The sequence below is a fragment of the Erinaceus europaeus genome, chromosome 11, assembly GCF_950295315.1.
Source record: "Erinaceus europaeus chromosome 11, mEriEur2.1, whole genome shotgun sequence".
NCBI lineage: Eukaryota > Metazoa > Chordata > Mammalia > Eulipotyphla > Erinaceidae > Erinaceus > Erinaceus europaeus.
In genome coordinates this window covers 69,690,394-69,709,647 of record NC_080172.1, presented here as the reverse complement: position 1 = coordinate 69,709,647, position 19,254 = coordinate 69,690,394, and the positions used below count along the sequence as shown (strand labels likewise).

At 41.3% G+C, this 19,254-nt stretch overlaps 1 protein-coding gene across 3 annotated transcripts in view; it reads right to left on the bottom strand.

Annotated features, from left to right (window-relative positions):
* Window positions 1-18,937, bottom strand: part of CHD1L (chromodomain helicase DNA binding protein 1 like) — a 69,119-nt gene extending 50,182 nt beyond the window's left edge. For 2 of the 3 annotated variants that reach the window (XM_007528676.3, XM_060202001.1), the window contains exons 1-3: window positions 18,732-18,937; window positions 7,293-7,405; window positions 600-706 (exon numbers count right to left, since the gene is read on the bottom strand). In XM_007528676.3, the coding sequence (XP_007528738.1) occupies window positions 600-706; window positions 7,293-7,405; window positions 18,732-18,864 (353 nt within the window). In that variant the 5' untranslated portion in view covers window positions 18,865-18,937. The remainder of the gene's footprint in view (window positions 1-599; window positions 707-7,292; window positions 7,406-18,731) is intronic. The other variant, XM_060202002.1, reaches the window with a different exon arrangement.
* Between the last annotated feature and the right edge of the window lie 317 nt (window positions 18,938-19,254).

Here is a 19,254-nt window from a genome sequence, read left to right as displayed (position 1 = left end):
TAAACTTAAGTAGTACATTCCTGTGTGAATGGGTGGAAACACCTAAGAGGGTCTTGTGCCAAATCTAAAAAGAAAACTATTTTCAGGCTATGGAGAGAGCATACTGGTTATGCAAAAAGACTTCCATGCCTGAGGCTATGAGGTCCCATCTTCAATCCCTGGCACCACCAGAAGCCAAAGCTGAGAAATGCTCTAAGTAAAATAAAATAATAATTAATTTAATTTTAAATAAACTATTTTTCCTTTTTCCATATGGCTGTTTACTACATGTATATATATATATATATATATATATATATATATATATATATATATATATATATATGGCTTCCCTATAGTTGAGCAAAATTAACTAAAATGAGTACTGATTTCAAATTGCCAAATAGTAATAATAATAGGTACTGTCCACCCCCAGCCACCACCACTACCAAATCCTCAATCAGATCTTTAGTCTGCATCTATATTACCTCAGGTCAGAATTTTATGGAATAAAAAAAGTTCATCAATTACAACAATATGATGCTTTATCATATTTTATTCATAACCCAGAAAAATCTAATCAATAAAAAAGAGACATTTCAACCCAATCTACCCCATACCTTTCTATCTCTTCTTTCCAGTTGCTCAAAACAGATAAGGGACAAAGAATAAGAAATGGTCCTTCATCATTCAATCTTCCCATCAAATAAATAAAAAGAGCAATAGTCTGAAAGACAGAAAAAAATAAGGCAATTTTGGTCACAATTCACATGATAATCAACCACAAAGGCTCCAAACCCTATATAAACATAAAACTCTTATAGAAGATTTTAAGGATGAGGAGATAGCATAATGATTATGTAGAAAGACTCAAGTCTGAGGCTACAAGGTCCCAGGTTCAACCCCCAGCATAATCATAAGCCAGAGCTGAGCAGTGCTCCAGTTATAAAACAAATAGTCTGGGGAGAATACAGGTCCAAGAAGGATTCAGAGGACCTATTGGGGGTTGTATTGTTATATGGGAAACTGGGGAATGTTATGCATGTACAAACTATTGTACTTACTGTTGAATGTAAAATATTAATTCCCCAATAAAAAATTTAAAAAAAAACAGTGTGTACTACTATGTTCATAGCAGCACAATTCATAATAGCTAAAACCTGGAAGCAACCCAGGTGCCCAACAACAGATGAGTGGCTGAGAAAGCTGTGATATATATACACAATGGAATACTATGCAGCTATCAAGAACAATGAACCCACTTTCTCTGACCCATCTTGGACAGAGCTAGAAGGAATTATGTCAAGTGAGCTAAGTCAGAAAGATAAAGGTGAGTATGGGATGATCCCACTCATCAACAGAAGTTGACTAAGAAGATCTGAAAGGGAAACTAAAAGCAGGACCTGACCAAATTGTAAGTAGGGCACCAAAGTAAAAACCCTGTGGTGAGGGGTAGACATGCAGCTTCCTGGGACAGTGGGAGGTAGGAGTGGGTGGGAGGGATGGGTCACAGTCTTTGGGTGGTGGGAATGGTGTTTATGTACACTCCTAGTAAAATGTAATCATATAAATCACTAGTTAATTAATACGAGAGAGGGAAAATTAATTGTATGTCTCGAAGTTTTTCAAAACACAAACTGAATCTTTTCAATATATAGGCTGTGTAATTGATATGCAGACTCTCTCAAAAGCCTAGACCAAGTAGATCAGAAGCAACCAATAGCACAGCTATATACAAGATACTGGGTACTGTACAGCAAACCCTAACAAAAGGACTTTTCAAAGTTAACCCAATTACCAAACAATGTGATGATAACATTAACTATCCATTGTCTTTTTGAACCCTAAGACAGCAGGAACCTCACATCTCCACTATAGAGCCTCTACTTCCCCCAGTCCTGGAACCCTTGGATAGGGCCCACTTTCCCGTATGCCTCTCCCAATCCATATCAAATAATATTGCATCTGCCGATCACAACCTAACCAACACAACGATTGCCACCTCAACATGCTTCACTTCAGACTGTGTCCAGAGAGTTCACGTGTGGAATGACAACCCTTCAGCTTCATTACTCGGGTGAGACCTTTCCTTTTATAGTACACTCTAATTTCATCTCAGGTGGTTCACTTTCTAACAAAGTCCCAAAACCTAGATATAGACCAGTTTCTGTGAGAGAGAGCGTATGTTCACACGTATCCGTAAACTACTGCAAAATATATGCCTGAAAGCAGAAGTGCACTAGAGTTTGCAGTGAGTACCCCCTAACATTTCATCTCCACTATTCCAAGCTTTGGGTCCATGATTGCTCAACAATTTGTTTGGCTTCGTATGTTAACTCTCTTTTCAGTCACCAGGTTCCAGATGTCATCAGGATGCCGGCCAGGCTTCCCTAAAGACCCCACCAATGTGTCCTGGAGCTCCACTTCCCCAGAGACCCACCCTACTAGGGAAAGAGAGAGGCAGACTGGGAGTATGGACCGACCAGTCAATGCCCATGTTCAGCAGGGAAGCAATTACAGAAGCCAGACCTTCTACCTTCTGCAACCCACAATGACCCTGGGTCCATGCTCCCAAAGGGATAGAGAATGGGAAAGCTATCATGGGAGGGGGTGGGAAATGGAGATTGGGTGGTGGGAATTGTATGGAATTGTACCCCTCCTACCCTATGGTTTTGTTAATTAATCCTTTCTTAAATAAAAAAATAAAAAAAATAAAAAAACAAAAAAAAAACAAATAGGCAACTATTTGTTTGGCTTTATATGTTAACTTTTTTAACCACCAGTTTCCAGATGCTACCATGATGCCAACCGGACCTCCCTGGGCAAATGACCCAACCAATGTGTCCTGGAGCCCTGCTTCCCCAGAGCCCCACCCCACTAGGGAAAGACAGAGGCAGGCTGGGAGTATGGATCGACCAGTCAATGCCCATGTTCAGAGGGGAAGCAATTATAGAAGCCAGACCTTCCACCTTCTGCATCCCACAATGATCTTGGGTCCATACTCCCAGGGGGATAAAGAATAAGGAAGCTATCAGAGGATGGGATGGGATATGGCGTTCTGGTGGTGAGAATTGTGTGGAGTTGTACCCCTCTTATCCTATGGTTTTGTCAATGTTTCCTTTTTATAAATACAAATTTAAAAAAATATTTAGAATACGAAAACATAGCATAAAGTCTTCCACATGTTCACAGTCATTTATCACTAGAAAACCCTGCAAGTCTTGACATAACTGCCACAGAAATGCAAGCTACTCAATTACATCAACTGTTCACATGGAGCAGTGTGCAATGTTCATATATGCTTCCAATGCAAAAGGATGACATCAGGGAAATAACAAGTCACCCAGGCAAGTCCTGGAGTAAAAAACACACGAGATCAGGAATACTCTGAAAACTTCAAGTGCCAGGATGTGGCTGGAAAGATGACCAAGGGTGGAGGTGCTGCTTGCCTAGCTCTCCTGACGGAGAATGTTCCCTCCCTACAAGTACTAAACTCACAGAGCTCCTTCTATCTGTGAGGTTCTGTTCTGAGCTCTGGCATGCAACAACCAGACAAAACTCAGCTTTCCTGAGCATACTTTCTAAAGAGAGAAATAAATAACAAATAAAACCCCATCAACTGAAGTGGAATCTACATTGAAAAACTCTGTAAAAATCAAATTAGGCATACTTTCGGCCTAATGGTTGTACATACTTTTAACTAGGAAAAAAAAAGTTTGTTAAAGGTTGCTACCACACAGATGAATTAGTATACTTTCATAAAACAGAAAGTTTGAGAAGCCCCCATCCCCAAATGTTGAATCATTTTTGTTGTTTTAAGCTATGCTTATTAATAAGAGGGAGAGAGCTGGCAAAATAGCTCACTTGGATAGTGAGCTCCTTTGCCATTGTGTGTGGTCCAAGTTCGAGCCCAGCCCCCACTGAAATGATGCTGTGGTGCTGTGGTCTCTCTCACTGTCCCTCTAAGAGGGAGAAAGAGAGGGAGAGAGGACACCAGAACACCTCTCTGTCACATGGAATACCAGGGATTGAACTCAAGACCCCATCCTAGATGGTCTAACATTTTATCTACTGAACTACCTCCAGGGTCATGCTGAATCATTTCTGAGAAAATTTATCCTACAGATATAAACCAGCAGGCCAGCAAGTGGCACCATGGGTAGAGCAGCAGACTTGTGTGCAGGAGGTTCTGAGTTTGATCCCTGAAGAACGAAGCTCTGGTTCTCTCTCTCTCTCTCTCATGCTAGTTTTTTTTTTTTAATTATTTTAATGAGAGTAAGGTTCAGAGAGAAAGATAAGAGCACTGCTCAGCTCTGGCTTATGGTGGTGCTGTAGACTGAATCAGGAACCTGGAGCATCAGGCATGAAAGTCTTTCAAATAACCATTATGCTATTTCCCCAGCCCAGTAAATAAATCTTTAAAAAAAAATTTAAATTAGACCTAAGATGTTGACTATTTAAGTAGCACAAAAAGCATTTAAGTATGATCAAATCTCTTGATGGTATTGTGCAGCTGGTAGAAAATGAGTATGAAGAATATAGTGGAAAATTATTACAGTATTAACACAAACAATATGTGAACTACAACTTCAACCAAATAAAACATGATTGGTTGTGTACAATATTTCATGGCTATGGTTACAATGCCATGATTGTAGGATAGTGATTTGTTTAACTGATATTACATTAACTTAATTAGGGAGATCATTTTCTTTATTATTATCCATGACATCCCAGCTCAGAGTGGGAAGCCTGACCCAAAGAAACCAACCAGCTAAGTATTTACTAGATTCAAATCATCCTAATCAATTAGTTTTCACTGAGGATACAATATAAAGAAAATTTATTCCTTTTTTAAAAATATTTTTAAATTATTTTTATTTATTCCCTTGCGTTGCCCTTGTTTTATTGTTGTAGCTTTATTGTTGTTGTTATTGATGTCGTCATTGTTGGATAGGACAGAGAGAAATGGAGAGAGGAGGGGAAGACAGAGAAGGGGAGAGAAAGATTGACACCTGCAGACCTGCTTCACCACCTGTGAAGGGACTCCCCTGCAGGTGGGGAGCCGGGGGCTTGAACCGAGATCCCTACACCGGTCCTTGTACTTTGCACTACCTGCGCTTAACCTGCTGTGCTACCACCCGACTCCCCAAGTTATTCCTTTTTAAAAGAAAATTTATCTATTACCATAACCCAGAAGTATCTACAAAATAAATTTTAATTGATCAGTTAATTCTGCCAAGCATTTAAGGAAGAAACAATAATTTTTATTGATTTAATAATGATGAACAAGACCATAGGATAAGAGGGCTATAATTCCACACAATTCCCACCACCAGAGTTGAAAGCTTTCCTAATCTTTATCCCTCCGGGAGTATGGACCTAGGATCATTATGGGGTGCAGAAGGAGGAAGGTCTGGCTTCTGTAATTGCTTCCCCGCTCAACATGGGCGTTGGCAGGTCGATCCATACTCAATAATTTTATACATTCTCATCAGAAGACACAAGAGAAGAAGAATACTTTTCATTTTATTCTAAGAATTCTGTTTTACAACAACATTAAGACAATGACATTATATGTGAGCTAGAAAACACATATCACCATGCCTGAGGACCAAGGTTCTAGCCCAGGGCCACCACAGAGGAGCAACTTCAGGGTGGAAGCTTCAAGAGCACTGGAGCAGTGCTATAGTGTCTCTCTACTCCCTGTCTTTCGCTCTCTAACTAAAATACAAAAATAAGGCCACCCAGAATAGTGAAATCGCATAAGCATTGAGCCCCATTAAAAACCCTGATGGCAAACTATCCAATAAAACCAAAGATATTACAAGGAAAAAAGGAAGCTGTTAGTCCAGCATCCTTCATGAACACAGATGCAAAAGGTCTAAATAAAAATTTTCCTAAGATGAACTTGGAGGTGTAATTGTTTAAGGCACTTAAAGTAGAGCTAAATTAACACCCTGGGGAAGGCACAATTCAAATTAAAGTTACCGACTCTGAAATAAGTCAGGATAGTATCAGTATTGGAGACGGGGGATGGGGGAAGCATTTTAGTCTGTTCACCTGGAAACACTAGGTATTTCACCGTTCATCAAGCTCAACTAGAACCAGATCATGAGCCTGAGGAGCCTGAGGGTGATGAAAATGAAGTGTCCTGGGGCACCACACTCAGAGGTCACAACTCTGCACAGGAGATGTCCCTGGCTAAGCCGCATAGCGGCCAACACATGGCCAAGCCCACTATCTGTGGAACTGCTTCTGCTCCACGCTTTGGCACATGTAGTTAAACGTGGGGGTGGGCACTGAAAGAACTAGTGAGAACTTCAGTTTGAGGTTCTACAAGAACTGATGAGGAGGACTTTGCTCATTCTCAGTGCTCACTGCTGAGACCTTTTTTGATCTAGAAAGTTGCACTCCCATGGTTTCTGGTCAGGTTGCCTCTGCTTGGGTAGCCTACTGCGATGACTTTTTTTTTTGGGTGTTCTACAGTGTGACTATCGCAGGGGACGTGCACATCTGGACTGTCCATCAGACCCAGCTTGCCACTTACCTCTGTCAACACAGAACTACAGTAGTGACCATTCCTCCAGAAGCATCTATCTCAACATACCACCCTCCTTATATGTGTCCGTGGGTGAAACTCCAAGTCTCGAACCTATACCCTAGCATTAGATGGTCAAGACACTTGGGAAAGCATCAGGGACTTCCTGTGCACATCTTTAGTGAGGCAGAGAAATGGAAAGGAGCCACACCTACCACTGAGGAAGGGAGATTAACACTAGAGTGGTCCAGTGAACTAGACAAAGCACTGCTTAGGAGAGCAGAGTCAGTTTAATCTCCAAGACAGATGTATTTGCTTTACACAGAGAAAAACACCACTCAGTAAGGGCAATTCTATTTGCTAAGGGCCAAATAAGGGTGGCAGCGAAGTTCAAAACCCTGACAAGAAAATCCAACTCCAGGCTGGGGAGACAACATAATGGTTGTGCAAACAGTTTTAATGTCTGTGGCTCCAAGGTCCCAGATTTAAATCCTGGCACCACCAAAAACAGAGCTGAATAGCACTCTGGGGCAAAGGGAAAGAAAAAAATCCAACTCCAAGTTCATGACCTCTTAAAGGCAGAGCATTACCACCTTGTATAAAAATACATACAACTGGGAAAAGCCATGATGTATTTTTCTGTGTTTTTTAAACACAAAAATGCATCATGACTTCTTCAACAACCCAACAGAATCTAGCAGCTGAAGACAGCTATGAGTTGAAAAAAGGTGTTTCAATGGAGGCAAACAGTTGTCCTTCTACAGGAACATACCTGGCAGGTCTTCCCCAGGCCCATCTCATCTCCCAGGATGCAGCCATTCTGACACTGGAAGCACTGAACTAGCCAGTTCACCCCTTCCAACTGATAAGAGCGTAAGTGTATACCTAGAAATAAAAACCCACAGTTAATCCAAAGAACAGACATTTACTTACACACACACACACACACACACACACACACACACACACACACACACACCACACTGATCTAAGATTTTTCTTGAAGAACACAGCCTGAAAATCCCCACACTCCAAACCTTACGGACTCTACTGCTGGCGAGTTATGGCTCTGTAAATGTTGACTTCCAAACTACTTTTTGAGCACACTCAGTCACCATGATTTTCAATGCTGTCAAACAGTCAGCATTCCAGCATCCACTTGACAAATGAGAAAGTCAACCTGAGATTTGCTAGAGTCCGGAGCCAGCATCTATTCCAGGAAATGTGCTGCATTAACTTATGCAACAATGTACCACAAAGCCTACTTAATTGTCACCATTTAAATGTGCTATCAGTGCTCAAGGAGGAAAATCAAGGCAGGGTCCCATTATGCTTCATCAGGGAGGCAGAGCTGTCAAGAACTGAAATGTTACATAAAGGGGTTTTAACAGTTTACAAGGGCAGCAGAAAATGTTGAAGCCCACATGGAATTTCTGTTGTTTCTATGTGCTCTCTCCCTGGAAAGAAAACTCCAATTTTAGAAAACAAATAACTTGGGAAAGACCCCAAACATACTATTAACAAAGACAAAGTTTTCTGATTTGATCCCATTACCTTCAAAAAAGAGACTGGGGTAGGGAGTTGGCAGTAGCGCAGCAGGTTAAGCGCAGGTGGCACAAAGCACAAGGACTGGCATAACCATCCCAGTTCGAGCCCTCAGCTCCCCTTCTGCAGGGGAGTAGCTTCACAGGCGGTGAAGCAGGTCTGCAGGTGTCCATCTTTCTCTCCCCCCTCTGCCTTCCCTTCCTCTCTTCATTTCTCTCTGTCCTATCCAACAATGATACCAAATAACAACAACAATAATAACTACAATATGAAATATCAAGGGCAACAAAAGGGAATAAATAAATAAAATAAATATTTTTTTAAAAAGAGACTGAGCAATATACAATATCTATAGAACATAAGCTTCAAGATTTATTTTTTTGAGGGACCACAGCATTTCTCAGCTCTAGAAAATGGTAGCACAAAGGACTGAACTTGGGGCCTTTGGTGTCTCAGTCATGAAAGTCCAGTGAGCTACAGCTGGTCCATCTCTAGAACATTTTTTTTAATTAAATCATTTCCATTAAGCACTGATTTACTATCAGGGAAAGTAGTGAACACTTAACTTATTCCACGTAATGCCTATAAAAATCTCACACTCTAGGTGCTATTTCCATTTTGTAGGTTAGAAAATTCAGATAATCAAAGATTAAAACATGAAATGTGGACCAGTGAATAGTTCACCTGTATATCTCACTGCTTTGCTATGTGTGCAACCCAGGTTCAACTCCAGCCCCCACTACACTGAAGGAAGCTTTGATGCTGTGGTCTGTTTCACTCCTCTCACTCCCTCTTTCTCTCTCTCTATCTTTTGTTTCTACATCAATAAATAAATAAGAAAGTATGAAATCTGCATGCACACTTCCACTTTGAACATGTTCTTTTCCACCACTTCTCTTGCTAATATTACTGAGCAATCTGAATGTTACACATGAGCACAAGATGACTCTCAAAGGGTGGAGCAAAGAAGGCTGAGCAGCTAGTATTTTCAGAACTGAGGATACAATAGGGTGATGAGTTCCCGGGCTCCTTTTTGCCTCAAGTATCCTGGGATTTCTTGGAGGAGAAGAAACTAGAAACACAGAAATTTCTGAAAACACAGAAATAGCTCACTTGAATAGTGTGCTGTTTTGCCATATGCATGATCCAGGTTCAAGCCCAGCCCTCACTGCACTGATGGAAGCTCTAGTGTTGTGGTCAACCTTTCTCTCTCTTTCTCTCTCTCTCTCAGAAAGAAAGGGAAGGAAGGGGAAAAAAAGAAAAATAGGTAGGTAGGACTGGAGCCCCCTCTACCCACTCTCTCTCAGAAAGAAAGGGAAGGAAGGGGAAAAAAATAGGTAAGTAGGACTAGAGACCCCTCTACCAACCCACTCCCCCCAAGTAGTGTATCACAGGAGGCATAGTAGAAACTCAAGACTTTTATTAAAATAAGACAATGAGATCACACCTACCAAGGTCACCGAAGATGGGGAATCAGTACTTTCACCCTCACCTAGAGATGAGACAGCCTTCATTGTCCCCTAGGCCAATGGCAGTGACAAATCCTCCTACCCCCACATCCCTGTCTGAGTAACATGAAGCAAAGACAGTTAAACAGAAGCTTTAGATAACATCCAGAGACTCACAAATTCAGATGGGTACAGGTTTCAATGAAAAGTCATTCATCACATCAAAAATCCAGGTTTCAAACTAAATAAGAAAAGAGGCACACATATTAGAATTATCTGGCATATTAAAAAATTTATCTTTATTTGTTGGATAGAGACATTCAGAAACTGAGAGGGTAGAGGAGATAGGGAGAGAAGAGACAGAAAGACACCTGCAACATTGGTTCAGCACTCGCAAAGCATCCCTCCCACAGGTGGGGAATGGGTGTTTGAACCTGGGTCCTTGGGCACTGTAATGTGCACTCAACCAGGTGTGCCACTGCACCAGTCCCCTATCTGGCAGATTTTAAAGCAGCAATAATGAAAGTGCTTCAGCAGTCATTAAAAACACACTAAGAACAACAGAAAAAACCAAACTCTAGGTAAAGAAGTACAAGGTTTCATCAAAGAAGCAGAATAATTAAAAATAAAATAAATAAAAATTTCAAAACAGAAAATTGCAATAACAAATGTAAGCTTGAGTGAGTGGATTCAACAGCAGAAAAGAGAGAAGAGTCTGTGACTTGGAAAATAGAACCATAGAAGTTACTCAGTCTGAACAGAGAAAAAGATCACTGAAAGTGAATGAACAGAACTTACTGAATGGCTGGTAACAGTCTGGCAGTTTACTGGTTGATGCACCACCTACAGTCTGTTTTACCAACATAAAGACTGCTGAATGAAGGAGACGACTTCCCTAAAATTCACCAAATGCAACTATGAGTCTCCATTGCTACTGCCTTCAGAGGCTGAAGCAGCAGGGGGAGGGGGGGAGGGCTGTGCTGACATCTGACATCCAGAAGCAAAGAACTGACCAGGAAAATCAGGAGAAGATCTACACCTCAGTGGACTAGCAGTGGGGCTGTATAGTGGGAGCCTTTCCACATTCTTCTCCTAATGAGAACATGGTGAATAACTGCCTCAGAACCTAAAGACTATAAACAAGGGACTTGTTTAGAAACTCAACAGAGCTCAGCAGTGCTGCCCGGCTTAGCAGAAAAGCTGGATTGAGCCCAGAGCTTTGGATGCAACAGTTGCATTTGGGGTGTGAGAGTCTCTTTGCATAAGCATTGGATCGACCTCGTGGTGCATCCCGTGAGTATCCATTCATTGGGGAAACTGACGATCCTTCCTAGCCCACTGAATCCACATGGATCCCAGTCACTTTCAAAGCCAGCAACAAGCAGCTCCTGACAGCTTTCAACCTGACGCTGTTGACTGGCTATGGAAGAAGGGCAAACGCTAGAAGAAGAAGAAGAAGCACTATATTATCTCTCCCCCACCCTGTCAGGAGTGAGTAGTTAAGCTAAGAAGCCTACAAGAAAGAAAAAGAACAAAAGAGGCTTTAAACAGCCACTGTGCTCCAAATGAGGGATTGAAATAATATTGAACAACTGTCAATTTCCACAACTGTGAACTCTAAGTACCTTACTTAGACACAAATCAATCCAGGCAAGACTGATCAGTAATTTGAAAAGTACTGAGAGACGGACTCATAACATACTATATAAAATGGTTAAACCAACAAGAAGAAATATTGGAGAAATGAACCAGGACAAGAGTCCAGCTAAAAGCTCACCAAAGGTTGAAGCACAAAATAATGAGGTCAACATCCAAACACTAGTTAAGGAAATAATCACAGGAGTGAGTAAAGAGTTTGAAAGAATTGTCATCAAAAATGAAGAAACAACAAATGAGATTCTGGAAGAAAACACTAATTATCTCAAGATTATTAGAGAGCTTGTTGTCAGAGTTCGGGGTGCCAGTAGGCCGGGCTAGCTTCGCGGCGGTAGACAGAGATTCGAGGACACACGGCTGAGCAGAGAAGCTGTATTTCTTTATTCAGGAGCAACGATTCAAAAACTAGTCTAATCTAATCACCACACCATCACCACACCATGTCATCCTCCATCTTTCTCCTCCCACGGTTGCAGCAGGAACTCAGGAAGTATGCAGGGTAGGGGGCGGGGAGAAGGGAGAAGAACGAAAACTAGCAAGGGCTAAACCAAATCTCCCGGCGGGGTAGAGTGAGACCAAACCAATGTTAACAGAAAAGACCATGTAAATAGACCACAATGTCAAGCAATATAACAGAAGCAGAACTAGATCCCAGAAGCAGAACTAGAAGCATACCAACAAGAGCTGAAAGATGAAATAGCTGAGCTAAGAACACAACTAGCTGAACAAACTAAAACTGTATCAGAACAGGGTACAAAACACATGAACTACAGACATAATATCTGAGAACTTCTCTAGTCTAGATAACATAAAAGACATAAAGGATCAAGAGGCCCATAAGGTACCAAACAAAATTAACTGAGACTTAAAGACACCAAGACACATCATAGTTATAAGGATAAAGAAATGATGCTGAAGGCTGCAAGAGAAAAACAAAGTGTCTCTGTACTACAGAAAACTTGAGGCCCCAAGTTCGATCCCCAGCAGCACATGTGCCAGAGTGATGTCTGGTTCTTTCTCTCTCCTCCCATCATTCTCATAAATAAATAAAATCTTTAAAAAAAAAAATCAACAAAACATTAGTAATAGTCCTAAAATGTGGAAGCTCAACAGTACACTACTTAACAACTACTGGGTCAAAGAGGAAATCAAGGAAGAAATAAAAATGTTTTGAGAGTTCCATGAACATGAAGACACAACCTATCAAAATACTTGGGACACAACTAAGGCAGTTCTGAGAGGGAAGTTCATAGCTATACAAGCACACATTAGAAAACAAGGAAAAGCACAAATAAACAGCCTGACTGCACACCTTAAAGACCTGGAAGAAGAAGAACAAAGGAACCCTAAATCAACCAGAAGGACAGAAATAATTAAAGTTAGGGCAAAAATAAATAACATTGAAAATAGGAAAACTATACAAAAGATCAATGAAAGTAAAAGTTGTTTCTTTGAAAGAGTGAACAAAATTAACAAAACTTTAGCCAGACTCACAAAACAAAAAAGGGAGAAGACCAAAAAAAATTAGATAGTAAATGAAAGAGGAGATATCACAACCGACACCGCAGAAATTCAACATATCATGCGAGGCTTCTATGAACAACTCTATGCCACCAAGCTAGAAAAACTGGAAGGAATGGAAGAGTTCCTAGAAAACTACAAACTTCCACAATTAAATAAAGAGGAACTAGATAATATGAACAGGCCCATCACAGCTAATGAAATTGAAACAGTTATCAAAAACCTTCCCAAGAATAAAAGTCCTGGACCAGATGATTTTACAAATGAATTCTACAAAACCCTTAAGGAAGAGTTAATACCTCTACTTTTAAAAGTCTTCCAGAAGATTGATGACACTGGAATACTCCCTTCCAGCTTCTATGAAGCCAACATCACTTTGATACCAAAAGCAGACAGGGACACAACCAAAAAAGAAAACTACAGACCAATATCTCTGATGAACATAGATGTTAAAATATTGAACAAAATTCTGCCCAACCAGATACAGCAGTCTATTAAAAAGATTGTTCATCATGACCAAGTGTGGTTTATCCCAGGCATGCAAGGTTGGTTTAATATAGGTAAATCAATCAACATCATCCACTACATCAATACAAGCAAAACCAAAACCCACATGGTTATATCAATAAATGCAGAGAAAGCCTTTGACAAAATCTAACATCCCTTTATGATCAAAACACTACAAAAAATGGAACTAGATGGAAAATTCCTCAAGATAGTAGAGTCTACATATAGCAAACCTATAGCCAACATCATACTCAAACTGGAAGCATTTCTCTTCAGATCAGACACTAGACAGGACTGCCCATTATCACCATTATTATTCAACAAAGTGTTGGAAGTTCTTGCCATAGCAATCAGGCAGGAGCAAGGAGTTAAAGGGATAAAGATTGGAAGAGAAGAAGTAAAACTCTTCCTGTTTGCAGATGACATGATAGTATACATAGAAAAACCCAAGGAATCCAGCAAGAAGCTTTTGGATATCATCAGGTAATACAGTAAGGTGTCAGGCTACAAAATTAACATTCAAAAGTCAGTGGCATTCCTCTATGCAAACAACAGTTAGAAGAACATGAAATCCAGAAATCAATTCCTTTTACTATAGCAACAAAAACAATAAAATATCTAGGAATAAACCTAACCAAAGCAGTGAAAGACTGAAAATTATGAGTCACTACTCAAGGAAATTGAAAAAGACACAAAGAAGGGGAAAGATATTCCATGTTCATGGGTTGGAAGAATTAACATCATCAAAATGAATATAATACCCAGAACATCTACAAATTTAATGCTATCCCCATCAAGATCCCAACCACATTTTTTAGGAGAATAGAACAAATGCTACAAATGTTTACCTGGAACCAGCAAGACTTAGAATTGCCAAAACAATCTTGAGAAGAAAGAATAGAACTAGAGGTATCACACTCCCATCTCAAATTGCATTATAGAGCCACTGTAATCAAAACTGCTTAGTACTGGAATATGAATAGACACGCTGGCCAGTAGAATATAATTGAGAGCCCAGAAGTAAGCCCCACACCTATGGATATCTAATCTTTGACAAAGGTGCCCAGACTATTAAATGAGGAAAGTAGAGTCTCTTCAACAAATGGTGTTGGAAAAAATGGGTGGAAACATGCAGAAGAATGAAACTGAACCATTATATTTCACCAAACACAAAAGTAAATTCCAAGTGGATCAAGGACCTGGATGTTAGATCAGAAATTATCAGATACTTAGAGGAAATTATTGGCAGAACTCTTTTCCGCATAAATCTTAAAGATATCTTCAATGAAACCAATCCAATTACAAAGAAGACTAAGGCAAGTATAAACCTGTGTGACTACATCAAATTAAAAAGCTTGTGCAAAGCATAAGAAATCACTACCCAAGCCAAGAGACCCCTCACAGAATGGGAGAAGATCTTTAGATGCCATACATCAGACAAGAGGCTAATAACCAAAATATATAAAGAGCTTGCTAAACTCAACCACAAGAAAACAAATGACCCCATCCATAAACGGGGAGAGGACATGGACAGAATGTTCATCACAGAAGAGATCCAAAAGGCTGAAAAACACATGAAAAAATGCTCCAAGTCTTTGATTGTCAGAGAAATGCAAATAAAGACAACAATGAGATACCACCTCACTCCTGTGAGAATGTTATACAGCAGAAAAGGTAGCAGCAGCAGATTCTGGGGTGGTTGTGGGATCAATGGAACCCTCCTGCATTGCTGGTGGGAATGTATATTGGTCCAACATTTGTGGAGAGCAGTCTGGAGAACTCTCAGAAGGCTAGAAAATGGACCTACCCTATGATCCTACAATTCTTCTCCTGGGGATATATCCTAAGGAACCCAACACACCCATCCAAAAAGATCTGTGTACACATATCTTCTTGGCAGCACAATTTGTAATAGCCAAAAACCTGGAAGCAACCCAGGTGTCCAACAACAGATGAGTGGCTGAGCAAGTTGTGGTCTATATACACAATGGAATACTACTCAGTTATTAAAAACAGTGATTTTACCATTTTCGGCAGATCTTGGATGGACCTTGAAAAATGCATGTTAAGTAAAATAAGTCAGAAACAGAAAAATGAATATGGGATGATCTCACTCTCAGGCAGAAGTTGAAAAATAAGATCAGAAGAGAAAATACAAGTAGAACCTGAACTGGAGTTGGCGTATTGCACCAAAGTAAAAGACTCTGGGGTGTGTGTGGGGGGGGGACAGTACAGGTCCTGGAAAAGGATGACAGAGGGCCTGGTGGGGATTATATTGTTATGTGGAAAACTGAGAATGTTATGTATGTAAAAACTATTGTATTTACTGTCGAATGTAAAACATTATTCCCCCGATAAAGAAATTTCAAAAAAAAAATTTTTTAAATAAATAAAAATAAAAGAATGGAAAAAATCTGGCCTGGGACAGGCCACTCTGTGGTGCTTTTCTGCATGCGGGAGGTCCACCACTTCCCCAAACACACACATACTTTCAGGGTAGTAAAGCCCCTTCTAAGCAGAGCGCTTAGACAAAAATCATGACCTGAGGAGGTAGTTCAGCAGCTGAGCACAAGACTTGCACATCTGCAATCTCACACTCAATCCGTAGTCCCATATATGCTAGAGCTGAACAGTATTCTTATCTCTCTCACTCATAAAAGTACATTTTTTAAACTCATACAGAAAAAGGCTAAAATATCTGACTATTAAGAATTCTTTAATTTCATTAAAAAAATATTTAATGCCTTCAATGCAGGAAGTGATCAAAGACAAGCACCTCAATAAATCAAAGGAACATAAACAGTTTAACAATAAATTACAATTCTCAGGCCAACTAAGGAATATAAACGAAGAACAAAAGCTGAACAGACAAGTACCCTTCAATGCTAGTAAACAAAAACCCATTAAATAACACAGCATTTTTAATTTCTTTTTTAATTTTAAACACCTTTTTATCTTTTTTATTTATTGGACAGAGACAGCCAGAAATTGAGATGGTAGGGGAAAATGGAGAGGGAGAGAGAGAAGAGTTATCTGCAGCCATGCTTCATCACTCATAAAGCTTTTCCCCTTTTTGTGTGACACCAACTGCCTCCCCAATTTTTTTAAAATTTTTATTTATAAAAAGGAAACACGGACAAAAAGCATAGGATAAGAGGGGTACAACTCCACACAATTCCCACCATCAGAACTCCATATCCCTTCCCATCCCGATAGCTTCCTTATTCTTTATCCCCCTGGGAGTATGAACCTGGGGTCATTATGGGGTGCAGAAGGTGGAAAGTCTGACTTCTGTAATTGCTTCCCCTCTGAACATGGGCTTTGACAGGTTGATCCATACTCCCAGCCTGCCTCTCTCTTTCCCTAGTGGGGCAGGGTTCTGGGAAAGCAGGGCACCAGGGCATATTGGTGGGGTCATCTGCCCAGGGAAGTCTGGGTGGCGTCATGGTAGCATCTGGAACCTGGTGGCTGGAGGAAGAGTTAACATATAAAGCAAAACAAATTGTTGACTATTCAAGAACCTATTGCAGATGAAGGTTTGGGGTCTCCGTTTTGAAGATAGTAGGCCTCTTTTAGTTATATTCCAAAGGGACCATGACTATACTAGTTTTTTCCTGAGCCTGACATCTCATATGCAGGTAGATCCAAGTTATTGTCTGGGGAGATGATGTCATGGTTGGAAAAAAGGCCAAAAAGCTGGATCAGGGAAGAGATTAGCTCCCAAATATGGGAGAGGTGTATAAATATTGTTGACTGTAAACCCCATTGATTTGATCTGATCTGGGGACTATAATCAGATTAGGAGCCTATGTAGCCTCTGCTGCCCCCCCCCCATTTTTAATTTCTCAAATTAGAAAACATCAACATTGGTCAGGGTATGGGGAAATTGATAACATTTCTGCATGATCTTTGTTCTAGACATTCTGCTTTTGAGGGATTAGAAATTTATAGCTATAATAAATATTCAGTTACAAAGCTGTTAGTATTATTTATAATTGCAAAGAAAAAAGAAAAACCTCAAGTAGAGGAGTTGACTAGATTATAACACTACCATAAAAATGGAACACTCTGAGCTCACTAAATATGATACTGCTGAAGATGAAATGACAGTAAGGGGAAAGTTATGATCTTCATAAAGTATGCACATAAAGCTCTATTTCTACACCTTTCCCTTGCTCCCTGCCCTGCCTCAAGAGAAAAAAAAGGGGGGGGGGGGATTACACAGCAGACATATCCCTGTGCAGACCATGGAAGAAAAGAAGACAATAATATGATAACACTCAAGAATTTGAAAGGCTAATTTTTTTTCTTTATTCATATATAAATTCATGTAGACGATCTATTGATGTTTGTTTTACCAAGAACATGTGTTACTTCTGTAGTCAAAAAGGAAAAAAAGCATTCTCAACCAATTCACAAAGAATAGCTAAATATACAATATACTAAATATAGCTAAATATATTTATAAATATTATAAATGTACTTAATAAAGCTAAATAATAAATTAATAATTATAAAAATAATAAATGTATTAAATAAAGCTAAATAATAAATGAATAATAATTATAAAAATAATGAATGTATTAAATAAAGCTAAATATACAATATACTCGTTCATGTCTATCCTATGAGTTCATCTATCCCTCGTTTAAGTGCGACATGATACCTTTTCTCTCACTCCTAAAGCAATAACCTTGCAAATCCTTGGCACTCAGCACATAGTCAAAGTTTGATGCTTCTTTGCACGTTGCAAGAATCATAATCCCGTTCTGGTAACTCTGGGCGTGCAAGGTATGGATCTGTTTTTGCTTATCTTTGAAACCAACGTTTCAATGAGCACTCGCAGGTGCACTCACCAAACGATGAGATCACAATGACAAGCACTGATTAGTAATAACCCAAAGTTGTCAATCTTTTTAAGCCTGCAATGAGTCCCCTACTGTATCAAGAAAAAAGAGGATGGGAGAATGGGACGGTCACGCTCAGGCGGAGAAACTGGGCCCAGGTCTCTCCACTTGGAGGAGAAGCCTGTTAGCCCGCTGTGCTGCTCTAGGGAACAGAAGTTTGGCGCTTCGCAGATGCTAGGGAAGGGCTAGGAGAAATAAATTCTGAGGCCAGGAGCTGGTAAAAGGAGTTCCAGCTGCATATCTTAAAATAGAGCCTGGGGTGGGAATTGAATGATCCCGCGCTGGGAGATTCAGCACCGGAAGCTGAAGTTTTGCAGAAAGTTTTGCAAAAGCATCCAAAGACAAACACCCCCTGCCAAGCCTCCGATCCCACCAGAATTGAAACTTCAAGCCCCCACCCGCCCGGACGCCAGGAAGCCCGCGGCGCCGCGGAGTTTGCTTTCGCGGCTGGTACCAAGCTCCTCCTCCCCGGCGCCGAGCTCCAGTCCCGTCCCGGAGGCCCGTTCCCCGGGGGCCCGCCTCTCCGCCAGCCCCGCCGCAGCGCGCAGGTGACCAGGCCCCGGCCGAGCCCTGAAAGGCGAGTCCCCGCGAGTTTTCCCGCCCGGCGGAAGTCCCCGGGGCACTGACCTATCAGGCCCCACTGCCGCAAGTCCTGCTCCTGCACGCGCGCCAGCGGCGCCCCGGTCCGGCTCTGGCTCTCCAGGGCCCGCAGGAAGCCCGGCGCGTTGCCCGGGCGGGTCGTGGTGCCCGCGCGCTGCATCCCTCCCAGGACACCGCGGCCGCCGCGCGCTCTTCCTCCCTTCGCGCCGCTCACCCGGAGGACTGCACCGCCAGAGGGCGCGCCTGCGCGGGTTCTGCGCCAAGACGGGGCGGGGCGGGGCGGGCTGGGCCTCCTCGCGTACCCACAATCCGAAGCTGAACCTGCGGTGCAGGCACGCTTCGGGCAGCTTCCGGTCTGGTGCCTTGGGCCTAGTGGGCATTTCCGGGCAGCTGAAAGCCTGAGACACTGCTAGGGGTAGCAAGTATTTGCTCATTATGTAACACTGATTGTACTGCAGGAGGGTGGCCAGTGCACAAGACCTGGGTTCAAGCCCCCAGCCCCCACCTGCAGAGGGAAAGTTTCACAAGCTGGGCTGCAAGTGTCTCACTT